The sequence below is a fragment of the Gekko japonicus genome, unplaced genomic scaffold (assembly GCF_001447785.1).
Source record: "Gekko japonicus isolate JY-2015 unplaced genomic scaffold, Gekko_japonicus_V1.1 scaffold665, whole genome shotgun sequence".
Classification (NCBI taxonomy): domain Eukaryota; kingdom Metazoa; phylum Chordata; class Lepidosauria; order Squamata; family Gekkonidae; genus Gekko; species Gekko japonicus.
The window spans coordinates 664,535-686,385 of NW_015170294.1; the positions used below are offsets into that span (position 1 = coordinate 664,535).

The following is a 21,851-nucleotide window of genomic DNA, read 5'->3' on the forward strand; positions in this document are numbered from 1 at the left end:
GATGTGTTGAAAAATTAGAACATTGTTGTAATTAGTTCAGGGAGAACTCAGAAGTAAACTAACTTAATTTATTTGCATAAATTGCCATTCTGTTATCTTTAAAACCAAATGCAAATTGGCTCCGTCTGATACGATGATGGTTATTTGGCTCAAAAGTGCTTCAATTTGCGTAGCAATCTGGTGTCGTCTCTGCAGTGAGGCGATCCCAGGTAACATACAAATCCTGAATTATTCCAGAAATTAGTATGTTTAAAGCATCAATTTAAGTGCTAATTGCAGTAGTAATGAGAAAAAGCAGTACTACTGTGAGATTTGCATCTACTTCCCCATCAGTATGCCTGGAACGGTGGCTGGCTGGCAGAGGATTTGGCTGCTAATTAAATAATTGTATGCATGGCAGTGTTCTCGTCTGATTCAATAGATGAAGATTAATCCTCAGATAAATATGTTTGGCTGGTACTGAAATGTTTTAGCAGTTTCTTCAAAAATAGCTTTTGTGTATATGATGCATCCATATCTTTTGGCATATATGTGTGTCTGTTTAATGTGCCAGTAACATAAGCTTATGACTACAGTGAATGTAGGTAAGCAAAATAAAATACATTATACTATAATTTTTAAGAAAAAAAACCTCTCAGTTGAGTTTCAGGTGGATATGTCACTCATTTTGAAGGAAATCATAAATGTACAGAATAAAAAATAGCTCATAAATCTTTTGTCACATTGCTACATGTTTTGTACCTGCCACATAATTTTCATGAAGGACATTATAAAGATTAATTAGATTTACTTCATCATTTCTTTCCAAACTTACCACCAAATCAGTTAAAGAAAAACCCCGTCAAAGAAAAAAGAAATGTGAATTACCTGTAAAACTTAACCTAATTTCAGTGGGTGTGATTGTTTTGCATTGTGGGCACAGCAACTACAAAAGATTTATAAGGGTGTAACGGAACAGTACATGCCTCATTCATGCCATCCAACCCTCTCTAACTTCAGGCAGCCAGGACAGCTGGAAGGGGTTACAGGAGGCTGCCCAAACCTCCCATTTCCCCTGCCCTCCCAATAGCACTAACTGCATGCATTCCTGTGTACAAAAACAGGTGGTTGGAAGCCCTTTTGGAATCTTCCATGCACAGGCTGCGCACCACATATTTCCTGGATATAAACTTAGACAGAAGGAGATGGCTGGTCAAGTTCTGAAAAAAATGTGTGAGATATGGTATGCCAGTATAGGATGCTTGCATGTTGCAGGAATGTTTGTGTTAGTATAAAGGTATGGAAGTGAAAATCGTGCACAAAGTTAGTGCCATGTAGTGGTTAGAGTGTTGGATTTGGGTCTGGAAGATTCTCATTATTACACTGTGCGCACAAGCTGACAATAACACACTGTGTGAAGGGCCACTGTGCTCAGGCCAGCTCTCCCTCTCCATGAATTCAGTCAATGCACAGAGAGGCTGTACGTACAGGCAGGACTATAGGTAAAGGGCTACTTTGCCCTTCCTCGTCCCCGATAAGAAGAGCACCATGGGATTCTGACAGAGTTCTCTCCTTACTAGCGGTTCTCTGCTTTGCGTGAACCAGCAGAGAGAAATGAGTATGAGCAGCTAAGGCACACAGGAAATAAGTTTGACAGAACAACTTCTGCTGGGTTCACTGAAATGGGAAGGTATTTAAGCAGCCCAGTGTGGAAGCGAGTCAACAGGCAGAAACAAAGTTGCTAAGTCTTACAGCCAATGAGCAGTTAAAAATATAGGCCCAGTTAGAGTTCAACTGTTGATCAGAGAGTAAAAACAATTGTTGAACAGGTTGATTTTTAAAAACTGAAAAACTGCCATGTAGTAAAGACCATGGCAGTTGGAAGCTATTTTAAAGATATTAAAGATTCAACCACTTGGTTGCAATAAGCAACTTAGAACTGTGGATAACTTTACATCAGAATTTGAACTTTGGGGTAATTATCTGAACTGATCCTCTGAACTCTCCGTGGTTTGCCTTATCACTAATTAGCACTTCAGTGACTCACTCATTATGGATTATGTTGGGAAGATTTAATTCAGAATGTAATTATAAGTAGTTTTCAGTGGCTTATAGAAGAATACTTTAATCAGTAAGGGTAAGGCTTTTTTAATTTAGACATACAGTAATCTTCGAAAAGCATGTGTAGTACTCTTGAGAGGTTTATATTTGCTTTATTTTTGTGGAAGTAGTTAAATAAGAGGCTAAGGACTGAAATATTTATGGTAACAATTCTGGCAATTATATAAAAACATATACAAGACCCATGGAATCTTATTAGAATGTGTGGGGATTGCACCTTTAAGCACTGGAGAGCTACACTGATGGTTTACCAGCATAAGGCTTCATGACAGCCATATTTGTTTTCTTTTCTATGACTGCCATAGCTTATACAGCTTTAAGGTTTTGCCTTTCTTTGCAACAAGCCAATGTGAACTCTCTGGAAAGTAAATTTCTGAAGCATTCATCTGTGCATTTTGAGGATGGTGGACACCAACTAGTATGTTCTACAGAGCACCATCATCCAATTTTATTTTTCAAAATAATTGATTCTTGGAGAGTAATGGAATGTGTGTGGCCAGCTGGTTTAGTGACTGTGTGGCAAGCATGCATGTGTTTGTATCCTTTAAATCAAGATTGGTTAATCAGCAGCCTGTAAAACTCATTTAGCTTACCTGACAACTTTCCATGGCCTCTCTCCTGTTTTCATACCACACCTTTCCATGGAATTCTCAGCTCCTTTCTAGTAACAGTGGTTTACTCTAGTAAAAAAGGAGGGGGGGGAACATTGCAACACAGGAACATTGTGTCAGAGTGTGCAGACAGACAGATGGAAAGTGGAGCCAAAGCAAAGATTTAAGAAGAACTGGGTCCAAAGTTCTGGCTATGGGAGGCAAAGACGCTGAGCCAGGGACCTGAGAGAAGGAGGAGACAGTAAGTCACTGCGAATTCACTGGGTGCTACAGTAATGTTAGGCAGGATGGAACTGGACGATGACTCTTATCAATTCTATCAATGGCTCCTAATCCAGATAATGCTAAAGTATATAATTTTCAGTAGTAAGGTACTCCTCACTGAAATGAACTCAGATCTACCTGGAGAGGAACAGACCTAGCTGAGGGAGGGACAGTTCCACCCAGTACCTCCTTCTTCTGTCGCTCTGCCCATATGCCTTACCCTCTCCCACAGGTCCCATCGCTGCTTGCCAGACACATAGGATTAGCTAATATCCTCTATCCAAATTAACTATTGGCCATTATTACCTAAAATCATCTATCCCTTCACACTTATGTAACATGATTACTATCAAGTCTGCATATTGGGGTGGAATAGCTGTGTGCTGTGCTCAACTTAAATTAGTCTTCCCTCCAAAATTGAGGAAGAGGAATTTCCTTACCCTTCCTCTCACAATTTTGTCCCATAATTCCATGGTCTGTGAAAAAGTATATGGCTGGAAAGAAAATGTTACAGTATTTCTAAATATACAGAATCAAAATTTCTAAAATGAGCCTTTTTTCAGTATTTTGATGTTTATGTAGAATTTGGGATCATGTCAATTTGTACATGTTTGTCTCTCTCACAGGCTTGGCACTTCTTGTCCCATTTGCCAGTTATAGAAGTTAATATGATTATTAAAGGCTGTTGGGATTATGCAGTTCAAGAACAGAGTGAAGTATTTGTCCCACTGTTTGCAACAGGCGCACGAGATGACAAAAAGTGGCTAAAGTTACATGCTGATCAAGAATACGTCCTCCAAGTAAACTTGCAGAGGTTGCATTTTGGACTTACTAAGGTAGAGTATTCATAATTGTTAAGGACTTTCCCCCCTCAGTTCCTCACATTGGTTCCCAAGGTCCCCTTTCCCATGTTATTTCTGGGTATGATAAAGTGATCATGAGATGATTTTATCACAGCAGATCCTAATTGCTAGGTTGTTGGGAACCCTGCATACTAGTGAGAGCTGGTATATACCATGTTGTGAACTCCTTTTTCCTCACCCTGTGTAGACAGTCACAGCAGCCATACATGTGGCCAGGATATTGATTCTCCCTTACCCTCTTCTGCCATGAAAATAGGCTAGTTTTTTCACTCAGTCTCACTTAATTAACTTCCTTATTGCAGCTTCCATCCCTTGTGATTTTTGTCCATGCAGTTCCCATGACACTCAGCATAGCCTTTGTGGTGGTCAAAGGGAACCCCCTCTTCCCTTTCTCACCTGCAGAAAAGCCAGTTGAATCCAACCTATTGTTTTATTTGGTTTAGTGTCACTGATTAAACTTTTCTGCAATGTGCTGAGTTAACAATTGTAATTTTTGTTCTAAATTCGTAAGGGAAAGATGTATATGTTTAAAAAATCCACAATAAATTAATCTAGTTGTGGCCTTGTATGTATGCTGAAAGAAGAAAAATCCTTATACCTCACCAGAATGTTCACTTCACAAAGAGCACAAAACAGATAGTGGCAGCAGTGATCACTTTCTTTTTTTTCCTTTCTTTTTTTTGGCCCCCTGGAGGGGATTATTTAAGTGCATTTTCTATGACTAAACACTACGTGAAAAAATGAGGGAGGGTCTACAAACTACAGGGATAAAGGAAAAAACCCTCTAAAAACCCAAGAGTTGGTGTCATACAAATTGCTTTAACAAGATTACAAGTTTATATAGCTAGGTATTCGTATAAAATCATTGAACATGTTCATCATCTTTCTTTTAAACTTCTGCTCAAACTTAAACATCGACTACTATGACTTCATTAAAAAACCCAGAAAGTTTATTTTAAACATTATTTTTTTAAACTTCAGAGTTATAACAACAGATAATTTTTTCTCCTTTGGCTTCCTCAATTTATAGCCTTATTTTGGGGGCACTGCCCCCAAGTTTAAGTCTGATTCTTCATCAGAAGATGGCTCTGCTCCATCTCCGCCATTCTTATTGGGGCTGTCTTTTTCTTCGGGCAGAATCCATCTGTAGACAATTTGGGTGGGGGGGTTGTAGAAATGTGACCAAGTCTTTATATTTACACCTTCTCTTCATTATTTCAAATGGAATATCCTTTAAAACCTTTATCTCTTTGCCCTTGATTTTCAGGGTAACTCCATTAGCCGCTTTAAGAATTTTATCTCTGATGTTCCTTCTGGAGAATCTCACCATCACTTCTCCTGGCAGATTATTATTCCTTGTAAATTTGGTATACCATATCAATATCGTTTTGCAAAGTACCCGTTTTAATATCTGCCATTGGCTCCAATGCTTCACACATTGTCTGTGTGAGATTCTCCCCTTTTTCCTCAGAAATTCACTGAAATCTTAGGATATAGCTTGCCTTTTCCATTGTAGCAGTTGGGACTCTTCTGTTTGTTGCTTCTTCTCCATTGTCTGCATTTGTCTTTGCAGCTTTTTGGTTTTTTTTGGTAAACAAATTTTATTTTCTCAGGAATACAACATGTAAGCTTAAATCATTTCATTCTATCAATTGTCTACCCCATTCCCAATTCCTCCCCTCCCTCCAATGGCTTCCCACAATGCTTCCACCCCTGCTCCAAATTACTTCATATCATCAACAATTTCAGTTTCTTATCATTACAATCTAAAGATAACATCATTTGACTTAATATTGATCTAAACATATTAAGTTTTGTTTCACATCCCAGTTCTTTTCCAGATATATTTTAAAGTCACTCCATTCTCCAAAAAACTCATCGTCTTCTTTGTTATTCAGTTTTTTTGTAATCTTATCCATTTGTGCCATGAACAGAACTTTTTGTATCCATTCTTCAACCTCTGGTACCTTTTCCGTCTTCCAAAACTGAGCATAAATCATTCTCGCTGTCACTATCAGGTACCAGAGTAAAGTCTTTTTAGTCGTATTGACTAAAAGCAGAATTTCCGGTGCCTTTTTAAAAGAGCATTTCAAAAAATTTTGCATTTCTTTGTGGACTTTTGTCCAAAAGTCGACTGCTTTCTCACAAGTCCACCACATGTGGTAAAATGAGCCTTCATGGCTTTTACATTTCCAACACTTATTTGACATATTCTGGTTCATATTTGCAATTTTTTTCGGAGTCATGTACCACCTATACATCATTTTATAACAATTCTCTCTAACATTGGTACAAGGCGATATCTTAATAGAATTTTTCCACAAATATTCCCAGGTTTCAATAGCCACTTCCGTATTCATATTTATCGCCCATTTTATCATTTGCCCTTTTACAGTCTCATCTTCAGTATACCATTTTAGTAACACTTTATACATTTTAGAGATATTTTTTCCCCCTCCACTCTCCCAAATCATTTCAATCTCATTTTTTTCCTCTCTAAAACCATAGTTTTTTTTGTCAGATCTAAAAAGATCATAAATCTGCATATATTTCAACCACTCATATTCATATTCAATTTCATTCTGCTTTTTCATTACCCACTCTGTTCCCTCTTTTTTAATTAAATCTCTATATGGCAACCAGTCTCTACCTCGCTGTCTTGAGTAAGATATCAACACTTCTACTGGTACAATCCACAATGGTCTTAAGTCACTCTGGTACTTCTTATATCTTGTCCATACCATATACAAAGCTTTTCTCACCAAGTGAAGTTTAAAAAAACTGTCCATTTTTATCTTGTCATACCATAAATATGCATGCCAACCAAATCTACAATCATGGCCTTCTAACCCCAGTAACTTATCATGTTCTAATTTCACCCATTGTTCCATCCAGGTTAGACAGACCGCTTCATAATATAGTCTAAGATTTGGTAACTGGATAATTTTACTTGGCATGAAATTACCACAACTAGCATATTAAAAATATTGCGTACCCAAACAGTTATTACAAACAGAATTTACTTTTTAAATAATACTTATTTGTAATTGTAACAAATGGAGCAACAATCTCCTGAACTGTTACTAGTTTATGTGGAACAGACAAAGAAAACCTCCACAAAACAATTTTTAAAAATCCAGAAGTAACAATTATTCATATTTCCTCTCCACAGTATTAACTCCCTTGGGTAGCGAAGGGTGGGGTAGAAATCCAATCTCTTCTTCTCTTCTTCAAACTTGGGGGGACAACACCCCAAGGGGACCACATTGTGAAACCTGCTCAAATCACAGGATTTCCTGCTCTTGACATTATCCTTTTGCTGTTAGAATAGAGGAAGAAGAAGAGATTGGATTTATACCCCACCCTTCACTACCCAAGGGGGTCTCAGAGCGTCTTACAACCTCCTTTCCCTTCCCCTCCCCACAATAGACACCCCATGAGGTGGGCGGGGCTGAGAGAGCTCTGAAAGAAACTGCTCTTTTTCAAGGACAGCTCTGAGAGAACTACGGCTTGCCCAAGGTCATCCAGCCAGGTGCCAGTGGAGGATTTACAGTGGTGGGCTTCTCCTCCGCCCACAGATGCATATGGACAAAGTGGCCACTTCTAAGGGAGAGAGTAGCTTGACTTTGTGTGGGCACCACTGAGGCAGGACGGAAGTGTGTGTGTGTGTCTGTTCCCCCCCCATGTTTGCCATGAGCAGTCTCGTTGCCTGTGCTGCTGGTGGATTGTGGGGCAGTCGTGAACTAATCCGCCTCTTTCCCCCCTTGCTTTTCCAGGACTCAGCTCCTTCCAGCAGAGCGTGGCGATGGACCGGATCCAGCGGATAATCGGTGTCCTTCAGAAGCCGGGAATGGGGTGAGCGTCTCGCTGCTAAGGTCCGGGGGGGGGGGGGGGGGGGTGGTTGAGGAACAAACTTCGCTTCTTCAATTGCCTTCCTCACTTCTTCTTTTTGAATTTGGCCATTCAGTAATTCCTGAAATTCGTTGCTTATTTTAAGTAACGGAACCTTGTCCAAATATTTTTTAATCTTCTCAAGATCTGTTCTATTTGCTTGGAATAATTTAGCATAATACTTGAAGAAACTTCTCTTTATGCCAGTAGGGTCAACGAATTCTTTTCCTTCTTCTATTATTTTGGTTATCATTCTTCTTTCTTTTCTAGCCTTAAGTTGCCACGCTAAAAATTTCCCCGGTTTATTTGCCCCTTCAAAAGATTTTTGCTGTAGCCTCTTTAAATTCCAATAGAGCTCCTGGTTTAAAGTTTCATTCAGTTGTTCTTTCAACAACTGTAATTCTCGAATAATCTTCTTTTTCCCTGGTTTCTTCTTTAATTCTTTTTCTTTTTGTGATATTTTTTCCAACACTACTGTTTGTTTTTGAAATTTTTCCTTCTTTTGCTTCACATTTTGAGAGATGAGAATCCCTCTCATCACTGCTTTATACGCATCCCACACCACCTGAATTGGGGTCTCTTTATTCAGATTTTGTTGGAAAAATTGCTTTGTTTCTTCCTTTAACATTTCAGTTACATCTTTTTTATCCAACAAATCTTCATTAATTCTCCAAAGAAAGGATTTGTTCCTTTCTATAGAAGTCCACAAAACAGGGTTGTGGTCGGAATTACATCTTGGCAAAATTTCAATTTTATGTGTTTTCATTGACAATTCTTCTGACATCCAAATCATATCAATTCTGGAAAAAGAGCAATGTCTATTGGAATAAAAAGTAAAATCCTTCTGCGTCGGGTTCCATTTCCTCCATACATCCTCTAGTTTTTCCTGCTTGACTATTTCAAAAAAGAGAGTTGCTCGGCAATTGCCTTCTTCGCGGGAGGAGATCAAAGCCTGTTTCCGCTTCTTCCGAAGCGGAATCACGCCAACCTAACACTCCCTCTTAGGCGCTGCTGCCTGCTTGTCCCCCCCCCCTCGCTGGGGAGCGATGCGTTGGGCTAGAAACTGCCCAAACTGTCGAAAGCGGCCGTCGCCCACTTCGCACAAAAGTGAAAGTGCGTCAGTCCTCCATCTTAGCTCAACCGGAAGCCGTCTTTGCAGCTTTTTGGTGTTGGTGTCCACTTCTTTAAATTGCTGGTCCATTTCTTCTGTTTTTTTGACAGTCTCATTAATTTGACCTTGCTGCTTATTCAGCTTTCTATTTATCTCCATCACTTGTTCCAGCAGAGGACGTAGTGCTTCATTTAATATCCTTTGAAGGTCTGAGTTTGTGTCCTGTCTGGGCACAACACTTGCTGGGCTAGCACTTCTGGAAACCTTAGCTTTCACTATCTTCTCCTTCTCCTCTTTCCTCATTGGAGGCGCCATTTTTGAGGGATTGTTTACTTTTCATCAAAAGTTATCACAGTCTCTAAAGTTCTCAGTTGCGCTTAGTAAGTTCTTGGTTGTCTTTTATTTCAGTCTTTTTCGCTTTGAAAACCTGCCCGCCCGCGTTAACAATAGAATTCGCTTTAAGTCTGTCTTAGCAAAGGAGAGTCCCCTCCCCCCCTTGCTTCCCGCAGGGTGGCTTTGGCTCTTTTCGGTGTTCTCGCTTCAACTTAACTCACAGTTCAATGATTAGACGATTTCTATTTCGCTTATGTTGCCAAATCGCTAGATCACCCGGCATTTGATCCGGTGTGCGCTTCCAGTTCCATCTGGAAACTCCGTGGCAGGACCGTCGGGGCATGGATGGCCCCCCCTTCACTGGCAAGATCGCCGGCGAAGCTGTCTAGCGCCCCATGGCTTGGAACCCATCAACAAGGGTTCCGTGGGGGATGTGGACAGTCGCACCCCCTCCTAGCCACGGGTTCTGGCAATCATCTCCCGGAGGTCCAGGAGAGTGACTGCCATGGGGAACGCCAAAACTGGAAACTCAGCAGTGATCACTTTCTTAGGATATGGGAGAAGGGAGCAGGTAATCAGCTGGTAAAACTGGTAATCTGGCAGTGGAATGTTTTGCATGTAGTGGCCTATATATAGATTTGTGGATTATCTGTACATTTTAATACTCAGTTTCTTATTTTAGAGTAAGTACTCCAATGCAGTATCGGGGGGGGGGAGTAGTATACAAAGTAGTTCCTAAAGAACCAGTGAAATATTTTTCCAGGTTATTTGCTTTGTTTGTGAAATAAAGACTCTTGAAGTTATTTTTCATCTTTCCGTTAAATCTTTAGCATCTCAGATTTATAATTGCTGCCATTCAGATGAAGTTATCTACATTTTTTTCATTCAAAGTGTCAGTTCTCTTAACTATTCAGATCCTTTTCCCTTGTATAAAAATAAATGCCCAATTATATCATATTTTGTATGTTAATACAAAGAATTGTTTTGTATAGGTCACAGTGTTAACTTATATTTTTCTTCTAGACCAAGCAAGACAGCAAAGCAATTGCACCCAGATTTCCAAAAAGCAAAGATGAAGGGTGGTTCTTGGTCCTGGGAGAAGTGGACAAAAAAGAACTTATTGCTTTGAAAAGAGTAGGATATGTCAGAAATCGAACTGCCTTCTCAGTTGCATTTTATACCCCAGAAGTTCCCGGAAAGTAAGATGATACGGAATGACAACTTCATGTATTTTTGAAGTTAAGCTTCTTTGGGAAAACAAACTAAATTTCTTTTCTTTTACAGGTACATCTATACATTGTATCTTATGAGTGACAGTTACCTTGGAATGGACCAACAGTATGACATTTATCTGCACATTCTACCACCCAGCACTTCAGCACAGGCCAGCACAGAGATCTCTGATGCCTTAAGTGACCTGGCTCTCAAATAACATGGCCTGTGTAGTCTCTTGTGCCAGAATGTTCATTCTGGGAAAGGGAAACTGTGTTTGCCTTAGTGCAATCAGCATCAAGCTTCAAGACCCAAGAAATTGAAAATGACTGCTGTATTGATTCTGATAAAAAAGTTAGCCATAATGGCCTTTTACCTGGGAAAGGGTTACTTTTATTTTTTACAACTCATTTTGTAGGACTCTGATGAAAAGACTCTGTTTTTCCTATTGATTTACATGCCACAATGGGTTTTGGCAGACTATGGAATGGATACTTTAATTTGCAAAAATTATATTTCTCATTAGCCTACATGAAATCACTATTGCAGCCATGTTCTGTGATTCTGTATAAATAAGGAAACTGCACACACCTGAAGACTTCTCTGTAGCACCTCCCACTCCTGAAAGAGGCAAGCTGTGGTTTAGAATAACACTTCAGTTTCATGGACTTAGTTCCCTTACCTGTGCATTCAGGCTGCCTTTGAATCATGGCCACTATGTGTAAAGTTGGCTACATGGTCTTGTTTTTTCCCTTTTAATTTATGAAAATGTAATATTGATGCTAGCGTCAGAACATGTAATATTGATGCTAGCATCAAAAAATTGATACTGAAGTGCATTGCAAGGCTTTGTATTTAAGACAAATGCCATCAGCGAGTTTGTCATTTCAGAATTTTCTATGTGAAATGTATATGATATAGTAATAAAAATTCAACTTTTAAGCATTTGGAGAGGTCATTTTCCCGCTGAGCTTTGTGAAGAATCTGAGTATTTCCTGTTCATTTAATCAGTTGTGGCTTTAAAGTTAGATAAAAATGGTCCAAGCTGATATTTGGAACTTCAAGAAGCAACCCACATTTGATGTTTGTAGAAGGATGAGCAAAATAGTTCAGTGGGGATACTGGTATATTTTTTTTCCTAAGATGTTGAAACAAAGTTGTGTTTTTCCCAGCAGAGTGACACCACCACTGCACTTCACAAATTTATACAGACGGGCCAATGGTATGAAATCCAGAATGCAGCCGCGCAAGTCCTGATGGGAACGCCACGGACAGCACATATACAATCAGTGCTGCACCAGCTACACTGGCTCCCAGTGGAGTATTGAGTCAGGTTCAAGGTTTTGGTTCTGACCTTCAAGGCCTTGAGCAGTCTGGGACCCATGTATCTTCGGGACTGCCTCCTCTGGTATGTCCCCAGGAGAGCGTTACGCTCCACTGAGAACAACCAGCTGGTGATCCCTGGCCCCAAAGGTATCTGGCTGTCCTCGACCAAAGCCAGGGCCTTTTCAGTCTTGGCTCCAACCTGGCAGACTCTCTGCCAAACCTTGGTGTGTTTCCGCAGGGCCTGTAAGGCAGGGATGTTCCTCCAGGCCTTTGGTTGAGGGGAGCAGCAGTTTTTCCATCATAGGTGGCACCCTCCCCTGTTCTTCCATCTTTTTCATCTTTTTCCTCCTTGTCCCCTGCCTGCTAGGTGGCAACACTGTCCAGAATGGATTTTTAAGGATCAGATTAATTATGCCATCTTGACACTATTTTAAGAATTTATTTACTGTATTTATTGAATCTATGGGATGTGGTACTTGATTTTATCATCTGTTGTATATCGCCCAGAGCCCTGTGTACACAGGGATTGGCCGATTTATAAATCTAAAATATAAATAAAATAAATAAATAAATAAATAAAATAGATGTTGAGCAGTAGTGGAAACTAAACGCATTGTTTACTTTAGTGTCCTTCAGTTGGCTCAGATGCCAAAAGCAGCTTCTCTGGCTGGACAAGCTGTTCCCCACCTAATGTGCCAGCAGTCTCAGAGAGTTAAAACAGTACAAACATGATCATAATAAGACTAATATTAATGTTTTCTGTTATCAGACATTTCACTTTTTTTGGTCTTACATATCATGCTTTCTTATGATGGTATCATACAAGGTTGATAAATAAATAGGGGTTTAGAGTGACAGCCCAGTGCTGTTCCTCTCTCCTCTTGTACTGTCTGTAATTGGAGAAAACTAATTGTGCCCAGAGTTCTTGGTGGAATTTCTCTTAATACTCCAAGATTAAGCTCTTTACACCACTGAATAAAAATACTGAGTTACTTCCTGTGGTGCATTTCAGTTGCATTGGTTCTTCACTAGATAAGGGCTGGTGTTTACTTAGTGGATGAGCATTGCTCTACAAAAAGGTAATTGTGTTCAAGCTGTCCTTCTACTAGTGCAAAGTACTGTGCAGGGTATTGCACAAGGAATTCCCCATATTTTCATGAAGACTTGAACTTGCACAACAGTTCACTGAGAAGTGCTATATTATTGGAGGCCGTACTATTTAATTGGTTCATAAATTATCTAGAACTAGGGCTGAGTAGTGTAGTGGCCAGATTTGCAGATGACACAAAATTATTCAGGATGGGGAGAACCAAGGCTTCAGGAGGGTCTCCACAAACTGGGTGAGTGGGCAGCAATGTGGCAGATAAAGTTAATTGTTGATAACTTTATGATGATGCGCCTTAGAACAAAAAAATCCCAACTTCAGGTATAGGCTAATGGGATCTAAATTTGCAGAAGTTGAGAGGGGGAAAGATCCTGGGGTTGTAGTAGAATAGCTCAGTGAAAGTGTCATCCCAGTATGCTGCAGTAGTGAAAAAGGCAAATTCTATGTTAGGGATTATTGGGAAAGGGATTGAAAATAAAATGGCTACTATTATAATGCCCCCAGATAGATCTATGATGTAACCTCATTTGGAATAGTGTGTACAGTTCCGGTCACTATATCTCAAAAAGGATATTGCAAAGCTAGAAAAAGTCCAGAATAGGGCAACCAAGATGACTAGGGGGTGGAGCACCTTCCCTATGGGGAAAGGCCAAGGAATTTGGGACTTTTCAGTTCAGAAAAGAGACAACTAAGGGGGGGGACATTAGATAGAGGTTTATAAAATTATGCATGGGGTGAAGAGAGTTTGAACGTTTGAAAAGAGAAAAAGCTCCCTGCCCGGATCTTATTCCTCCCGAACTATTTCTGATGAACCCTACCTGTTGGGGTTCTTGTTTAGCTTCCATCTTTTCATTAATAAATAATTCTGGTGCTATACCAATGGAGTGGAAGCGTTCAATCATAATTCCAATCTACAAGAAAGGCAACAGGGCTGAACCTCATAACTATCACCCCATAAGCTTACTCTCTATTCCAGGGAAAATATATGTGGCACAGCTCCTTGAGAGACTAACAGATTGGATTGATCAGGAAGCGATTCTCTATCCAGAACAGATAGGTTTCCACAAAGGGGCTTCAACCATGGATCACTGCCTTGTTTTACATCACTTGGCAAGCAAGTATTTGTCTTCCCCAGGTGGGAAGCTTTATGTGGCCTTCATGGATCTGAAGACCGCTTTTGACTCAATCAACAGCGGTAGGTTATGGTGTAAATTGGCAGATTCTACAATAGATAGAAGGCTTTTAGCTTTAATTATGAAATCAGATACAATTGGCAGGGCCAACTCACTGCAAGCTTTCAAACCAATAAGGGTATGAAACAAGGCTGCTTGCTCGCTCCAACTTTATTTAACCTATTTGTTAACGATATGATTCCATTTGTGAAATCGCAGGCTAGACATCCCCCTTTTCTGGCAAATATATCAATCTCAATCCTTCTTTATACAGATGATGCTGTTCTTCTTTCCAAAACAGAATTAGGTTTAAAATTAGTAATTAATGCATTCATTACATATTGCAATAAAGAGGACCTTAAAGTTAACTATTCCAAATCAAAGGTCCTTAGATTCTCTAGAACTTTTCATAATGGACCTAAGGTGATAAACGCACTGGGCAGGTCTCTGGAGAGAGTCCCCTCCTTTAGCTACCTGGGTATCATTTTTAACTACAACTTATCATGGAAACCACATATTCAGGCTACAATTTATCATGGAAACCACACATTCAGGCAGCTCTCAAAGCTGCAAATATTACAATCAAGGCAATCAAAAAATTATTTTACTCTAAAGGTGCAAAGCATATACCAGCTGCCATTAAGATTTTCAATGCTAAGGTTACCCCGCAGATCCTTTACGGGTGTGCAGTGTTGATTGAATGTGTATCTGAAATCCTTGACTCCCCCCTACACACCTTTTTGAGGGAAATTGCGGCAGTTCCGAGATGTGTAGCGGGAACCGCACTTAGGGTTGAATTTGCCCAACCATCAATTGAAAAGAGAGCCTGGCTCGCAACTTTCAAACTGTTTGTGGAGAAGGGTACCCAGGGTGGTAGCACAAATAAAGTGGGCTTCTCACATTTAATCCCCCGCGACACCTACAAGAGTAGTCGATCAAAGTTAATTAAACAGAAATTAACAACCTTGGGGATTGATATAACAACTCCATTGTCAAACGAGTCGTTTAGAGATATAAAATCAAAACTAAAGGATCTTGACTACAGTAGTACCTTTCAAAGAGCCCGACATACGTGCTCTGGTCTATCTTTGGGTCTTGCCCCCCTTGAGGCTATCCCATCATATTGCTATACTTTAACGATCCCAAGGCAACACAGAGCCTTCACCTTGGTGAGACTTAATTCCTTTCCCTCTAAGGTGCTCGCTGGTCATTTTTCGGGACTTCCATTTTCAGAACGAGTTTGCGATTGTGGACAAGAGATTATAGAAACTATGGATCATATAATTTTTTTTTGCTTCAAGTGGAATAAGGAAAGAGAGAGAGATATCACTCCCATTATGACAAAAGAAAAGCTTCCCTTTCTTCCTTGGGTAGTTTCGGTGTTATTGTCTGATAATTTCTCCGACAATCAAACCACGGGTATAGTGGCTTCCTTCTTAGCCACGGTGATTATTATTATAAAATGGCTGGTTGACAAAGGATGGCAAGTTCAGAATAATAAAAACAATATTTAGGACAATTTAGAAAATGCAAATAAACCCACGCGTTGGCTGGCTTATGAACTCAGAAAAGAAAAAGAGAAAACAACGATCGCAGCATTAAAAATGATAATCAAGAGATAAAATATAAAAACCAAGAATTAAAAAATATTGTAGAAAATTTCTATAGAGCACTCTATAAACAAATCCCACAGAACCAGCAAGATTTTAAAGAGTTTTTCTTGAAGCATAACAGAAAAAAATTCACTGAAAACCAGATGAAAACTTTGAATGAAAACATCACAATTTGTGAGATAGTGGAAGCATTTAAAAAGAAAAAGAAGTCGCCTGGGCCAGATGGCATACCAGCTGAAGTCTATCAAAAACTGGAAGACGAATTATTGACTATATTTAAGGATTTGATTGATAATACTACGAACACAGGGAAAATACCAAATTCATACACCAAGACCAATCAGGATTTCTCCCAAAAAGACAAATAAAGAATAATCTAAGAACTATTATAAATGTCTTAGAATATTATGAACAGCGCCCTGGAAGCCAACTGGCCTTGGTTTTTCTTGATGCGGAGAAAGCGTTTGATAATATCAGTTGGGACTTCTTAAAATATAAATTGGAAGCATGGGAATGTGGTGAAAAATTTATGATGTTGATAACAGCTATATATAAAGAACAATGGGCAAAAATAATTGTCAATGGAGTATTAACGCATAACATCCCCATTCAAAAGGGAACTACACAAGTATGCCCACTCTCACCATTACTATTTATTTTCGGAATAGAGACATTAACTAACATGGTGAGAGACAATATAAATATAATAGTTCTTAAAATCAAAGGTGAACAATTTAAACTTCAAGCTTTTGCCGATGACCTGGTATTTATTCTGGAGAACCCAACAATATCCATAGTGCACCTATTAAATGTGATACAGAACTATGACTCCCTAGCAGGACTTAAAATAAATTTTAGAAAAACCAAGATTTTGACAAAAAACTGTACTAAATAAGAAATAAGCAGAATTCAACAGATTTCAAATATTGAGGTAATAAGTAAAGTTAATATTTGGTGTATGGTAACTTGGATGCAAAATCTAGGTCATAATATAAATATTGATGATTGGTCAAAAACATGGAAATCTCTTAAACTATTAAGAGCTACGTCATATAAGGAAAATATATTTAAAATGTTCTACAGGTGGCACTGGACGCCTGATCAATTATCTAAAGGTTATAAGAATATTTCAGGAAATTGTTGGAGGTGTAAAAATAATATTGGAAAATATTATCATATATGGTGGAGGCATGAGAAAATTTATAAATTTTGGAAAAGCATAAAACAACTAATAATAGAGATTACTGATATAGAATTACAGCTGATACCAGAAATATATATGTGAAATATATTAGCAGATGGAATTAAATGTGATGATCTACGTATTATACTATATATCCTTACTATATCTAGAATACTCGTCACAAAATGTTGGAAAACTGATAAAAGAGAAGAGTTAATTACAAAAAAAATTGAAATAACAGTAATGGACAAATTAAATATGATATTGTCAGGGAAAGATGAGAATGTGTTTCAAAAAAGATGGCAAAAAGTTAACAAATGGATTGCAAAAAAATGTTTAATATAAGCTCCAAAAAATGATTCCTATATACCATGTATATCTTTTCTTTTTTGTAATGAAAAAAGGATAAATAAATTAAGAGAATTCGTTGCAAAAATAATGTGTTTGTATAAGAATGTATATTCTGGGTAATAGAGATGGAACTGCAGCAGATTGAGTATAGTCTCCTTTTTCTTTAAAATAGTTTCTAGGCAAACCTTTACGTATTCCAAGTAACTGGTCAGAATTGACAGTCGATCTCAATAAAATGAGAACAATTGTAAATGAAGGAAGGGCCTCAAAATGTGCCACACATCTAAAATGGTGGTTATTTATTTGCTATAGGTATGATGCAATTCTTTAACTGTTCCCAGGTAAAGGTGGGCCAGAGACTAAAGGAAATAGCAATTATATATCATAGAATAGGCATTTTTAACAAAATAATGAGAGTAGGTTTTTTCTAGATCAAAATATCTGGGGTCAAAATATGAGAACTTGGGAAATTATCATGTAACCAATGATGATGAAGAAAGGGGTTAGAGTTCTTGGAAACTGACATCTTACCCTACCTTCAGCCAAAAGCCTAGACGCCACTTGGATACAAGAAGTAGAGAGGGAAACCAAACATGTTTGGAAAGTCATTAGACAACTGAAAGGTGATCTCCATGTACGGAAAATGTCACTGAGATGTTTTAATAGCACTGTGAAAAGAGAATATCAGTAGATAAGTCAGTTTCTAAGAACTGCCCAAGTATGGTTTTGAACTGTAAGGCATATCACATGCTGGTGTGAAGATGTTCCCTTAAGCAGGAATCCTAGTCTGTGTAACATGTATTTTCACCATATTAGTCCCAATTTTTATGGTGACAACAGTTAAAATTATACAGCATCGGTTCATATTATTTTGAGGGAAATCTCAATTATTTGAATCTAAGTTTTGAAGTGAAAGTGTAATGTATGGACCATTGCAGTGATGCTTTTGCGACAAAACATGATAATGGTCTAATCCTGGGCCTGATATGCTACTGAGCAGTTTGTGAGACAGCTAACAATATAAGAATACCTTTTTGTGGAAAGATATATGATCCTTTCATTCCAGCTCATGGTTTCTAATTCTAAGACACAGTTCACACCATTTAAGTGTGGACTAATTAACTCAGAATGATATTGGATTAGATCTAAATGATGCAAGGGTGCTCCTCCAGTCACAGAAGAAGTCCTATGAGCAGTAAAAACATTTGGAATCAACCCAATGATTTTGTTCCAATCATATGAGTTTAAGAACTGACCCGCAGCCAGGATTTTTTATCCTGGGGGGCTCTGGGGTTCGGGGGGGCCTGCTGGTGCCAGGGGGCTTAATTTAAAATAAAAGTTTCAACACCATAAGGAGAGGAAGATGGCAGGCTGGCCTCATTACCAGCCAGGCGACTCTTCTCCCTGCTTGCTAGCAGGAAGAAAACTCGGGACCAGCAACCATGGCCACCCCCTCTCTTCCCCTGCCAGCCAGCAGAGCAGAGAGGGGGTTTAAAGTTTAAACACCCTCTCTACTCAGCTGGTGGGCAGGGAAAGAGAGGGGGCGGCTGCCTGGCCTCCATTGCTAGCTGTGGAGAATTCTTCTTGCTGTCAAGCAGGGAGAAGACTCCACCGGCAAGGGAGAAGGGAAATGTTATGGGGCTGTCCCTTTAAGGGAGGAGGCTGAGCCCCCAATAGCCCCACAGTAGCTAAGGGCCAGTTTAAAAACTACCTTCCACAGAGCACATCCAGCCAGATGCTCCTGGAAAAATAAAAACAGAGCATGATGGTGATAACCACCTCCCGTTGTTTGCTGACACCATCTGAGTGTACTGTTCTGAGTCTTGCAATACTAATGTGAAATGTCCACATGTTAACAATCCTGATGATTCTAATTAAGATTGTACTTATGGAAAGTACAGCAATATACATTTTGAATTCAGGTGCACATATTAAGTAATGTTTTAAAACTAAAGAAACACTAAACAACCTAACCATGTTTTCCACTGGAATAAATTCCATGAGCAGAAAAGGGGCCAATTTCCCCCCTCCCACTTGGCTCCGTGCTTTCTCCGAGAATCTACAGTTTGGGAAATGAGCACAGTAAGCCGCCACAAGAGGGGGAGAAGGGAAAGTTCACTTCTGTAGTTTGAGGACCAGGGCCTTCTCGGTGGCGGCTCCATACTGGTGGAATGGGCTCCCGGATGACATCAGGGCCATGCAGGACCTCTTACAGTTTCACAGAGCCTGTAAAATGAGGCTCTTCCACCGCCTTCGATTAGGGAGCTACCCCCTCCAACACTGAGGCCCTAGTCCCAATACCAACACCAACTGAAACATTGTGATCAACAGCCTGTTAAAACCCAGACTACGACGATAGCTGACTACTTTGGATGCCCTGAATGCCACCATCATCTATGAATTGTATTAGCACTTTATGATATGTTTTATTATTGTACTGTTGTGGTTTTATTTAATTCTGTGTTTTAGTTGTTTTAACGTATTGTGTGTAAGCTGCCCTGAGCCTGCCTTGGCAGGGAGGGCGGGATACAAATCAAATAAATAAATAAAGTCCACGGTGGAGAATAATGAGGGATGAAGGCTTAGATACTGAATTCCATATAAAACTAGAAACCCATTGTGAAGAAATGCTCCCTCCATCCTAGAATTCACCCCAGTAATTCAAATATTAGGACTGCACTCTCTGTGGGATGGGGATGGAGCCTGGCTGCAAGCTCACAGCTGGCAGAAGGAAGACTACAGAAGAGTCATTTTTTCCCAAACACAGAACTCTTCAGCTCCTAGAACAACAAAAGATTGATCATCTCACATCTTGCTGGGATGTCACACCTAAAAGGACCAAAACTTCGACAGCCAAATTTCTAGATCATATTTTCTTTTTCTTGAGGAAGGAAGCTCAAAATGACCCTGGAGGGGAGAACAAACTCCCAAAGGGAAGATTATAAATTCTCAGGACATCTTCTGTCTTGGGGTCAGGGAGACACAAGCCATGAAGGATTAACTCTTTACCTAGGGTCTCTGGGGTCTTTATCTGGTCTCTGTGGCCAGGGACAATGGAAGACGTCCCAACCCTGAGAAGAAAGGTAATGATGGATTTTAAAAGGCTATGACTTCAAATTTCACTAGTCTGTTCTAACAACACTGCTAGAATAACTACTGAGTTACGATTAAGAGGGCTGCAAGCTTTCTTCACTAAGCCTGATTCTAGAACAGACCATGTGCACTCTATTTATACCTGTTAAAACACTGTGCCTACTCAATTTTTCCATCCAAAGAGCCGTAAATGGGAGCAGCAGTGGGTAAACTCACCATCCATTGAGTGCAATAGCTCAAAATTGCAAAGGTGCAATTGACAGCCCCACACTAGCTAGTACAAGCAAAATGGGAGAATTGGCAGCTAGGCATAGTCTGTGAACAGAAACACGTGTACTGAGTGCTAGATACACAAATCTATCTAGTAGGAGATACTCTCAGATTTGGCTAGTGGGAGCAGTTACTAGCCAGTGGGAAGTTTAGTACCCCTGAAATAAGGAAAAGGGGTGTCAGTGCCAAACAGAGGCTTAAGATGGCCATAGGGTTTTCCATCCTCCCAGAACCCAGAGAAAGCAAGGCTTGCAAGTCCATTCATTCACATCCATAAATAGATTACAGGAGTATTGCTAAAGTATCACCATTGTTTTGGGGCAATGAGCATCTGAGTCAGACTACATCTCATGTTTTTATGAGGAATACCATTGTCCTTGCTACATCCATTTCTTCAGTGGAAGGATAGCAGAGGAGAGGAGATTATTCTGAAATAAGGATGGGTGGATTTGCTTTTCGCTGCTCTATACTACACTGAGCTGATCAAGTAAATCAGTTGTCATTTGATTACACTTTGTCTATTCTCAACAGCATGTGACTGATTTGCCAGTTTGACACTCAAATTTACTGAATTAGGATGTATATGTGTCAGCGAGCTGCCATTGTGTTCTGTGTTACCTGTACGGCTGTACAGTTCATTCCCCCCCCCCTGCCTGCTAGCTTGTATTTTACTCTGCTGTAACGCTTAAGCCAAACATCTGGAGGACATGGTGTAGGAGGTGAGCTTGAATGCTAGCTTGTTGCCTTTAGAGCCTGGGAATTGCACCTATGTTATGTCTGGAGATAGTAGTGTTCCCAGGGATTGAGCGCGCAACCGTTTCCATTTACCCGCCAGCGGGAAAGTGATCCATTGGTTGGTACCTTGTTTAAATCTCTTTATTATGCTTGCCCTAGCTGTTTGTACCCATTCCTAACAAAGGACTTGTTTGAGTATCTTTCCAAAGCTTTGAAATAAATTTTGCTTTTCTGAAACGTGGATTTATTCTCGATGCTTGGGGATCCAACATATTGTTAGGAATACCATTATTTTCCTATCGTCCCGAGTCTGACGAAGTCATGAGCGGGACAGAGGGAAAACTACCTACAACGGAGGGGGACACGGGATCGGTCCCAACAACCTCCACGCAGTTGATCACCACGACTACGGTGCCTACGTCGGGTGCGGTGGGGGGAACGATTCCCCGTCTGCCTTCGTATTTGGCCTGGCCGCCTTCAACCCCTTCGCACTGGGGGCCACGGAGGACACCGGCCCAGGATGACTGGACTCTGTATAATACGAAGGGCACCAGGGAGATTTACTCCCGCCGAGGGAGCGGACTTCGAGAGAGTCTGTTTGATAAAGGACTATATCCT

At 39.8% G+C, this 21,851-nt stretch overlaps 1 protein-coding gene across 1 annotated transcript in view; it reads left to right on the forward strand.

Annotated features, from left to right (window-relative positions):
* The window catches only part of ASCC3 (activating signal cointegrator 1 complex subunit 3), a 409,581-nt gene extending 398,502 nt beyond the window's left edge, over nucleotides 1-11,079 (forward strand). Inside the window, exons 39-41 of the mRNA XM_015417908.1 lie at nucleotides 3,602-3,811; nucleotides 10,197-10,372; nucleotides 10,458-11,079. Of these exons, the coding sequence (XP_015273394.1) occupies nucleotides 3,602-3,811; nucleotides 10,197-10,372; nucleotides 10,458-10,605 (534 nt within the window). The 3' untranslated portion in view covers nucleotides 10,606-11,079. The remainder of the gene's footprint in view (nucleotides 1-3,601; nucleotides 3,812-10,196; nucleotides 10,373-10,457) is intronic.
* Nucleotides 11,080-21,851: the final 10,772 nt, after the last annotated feature.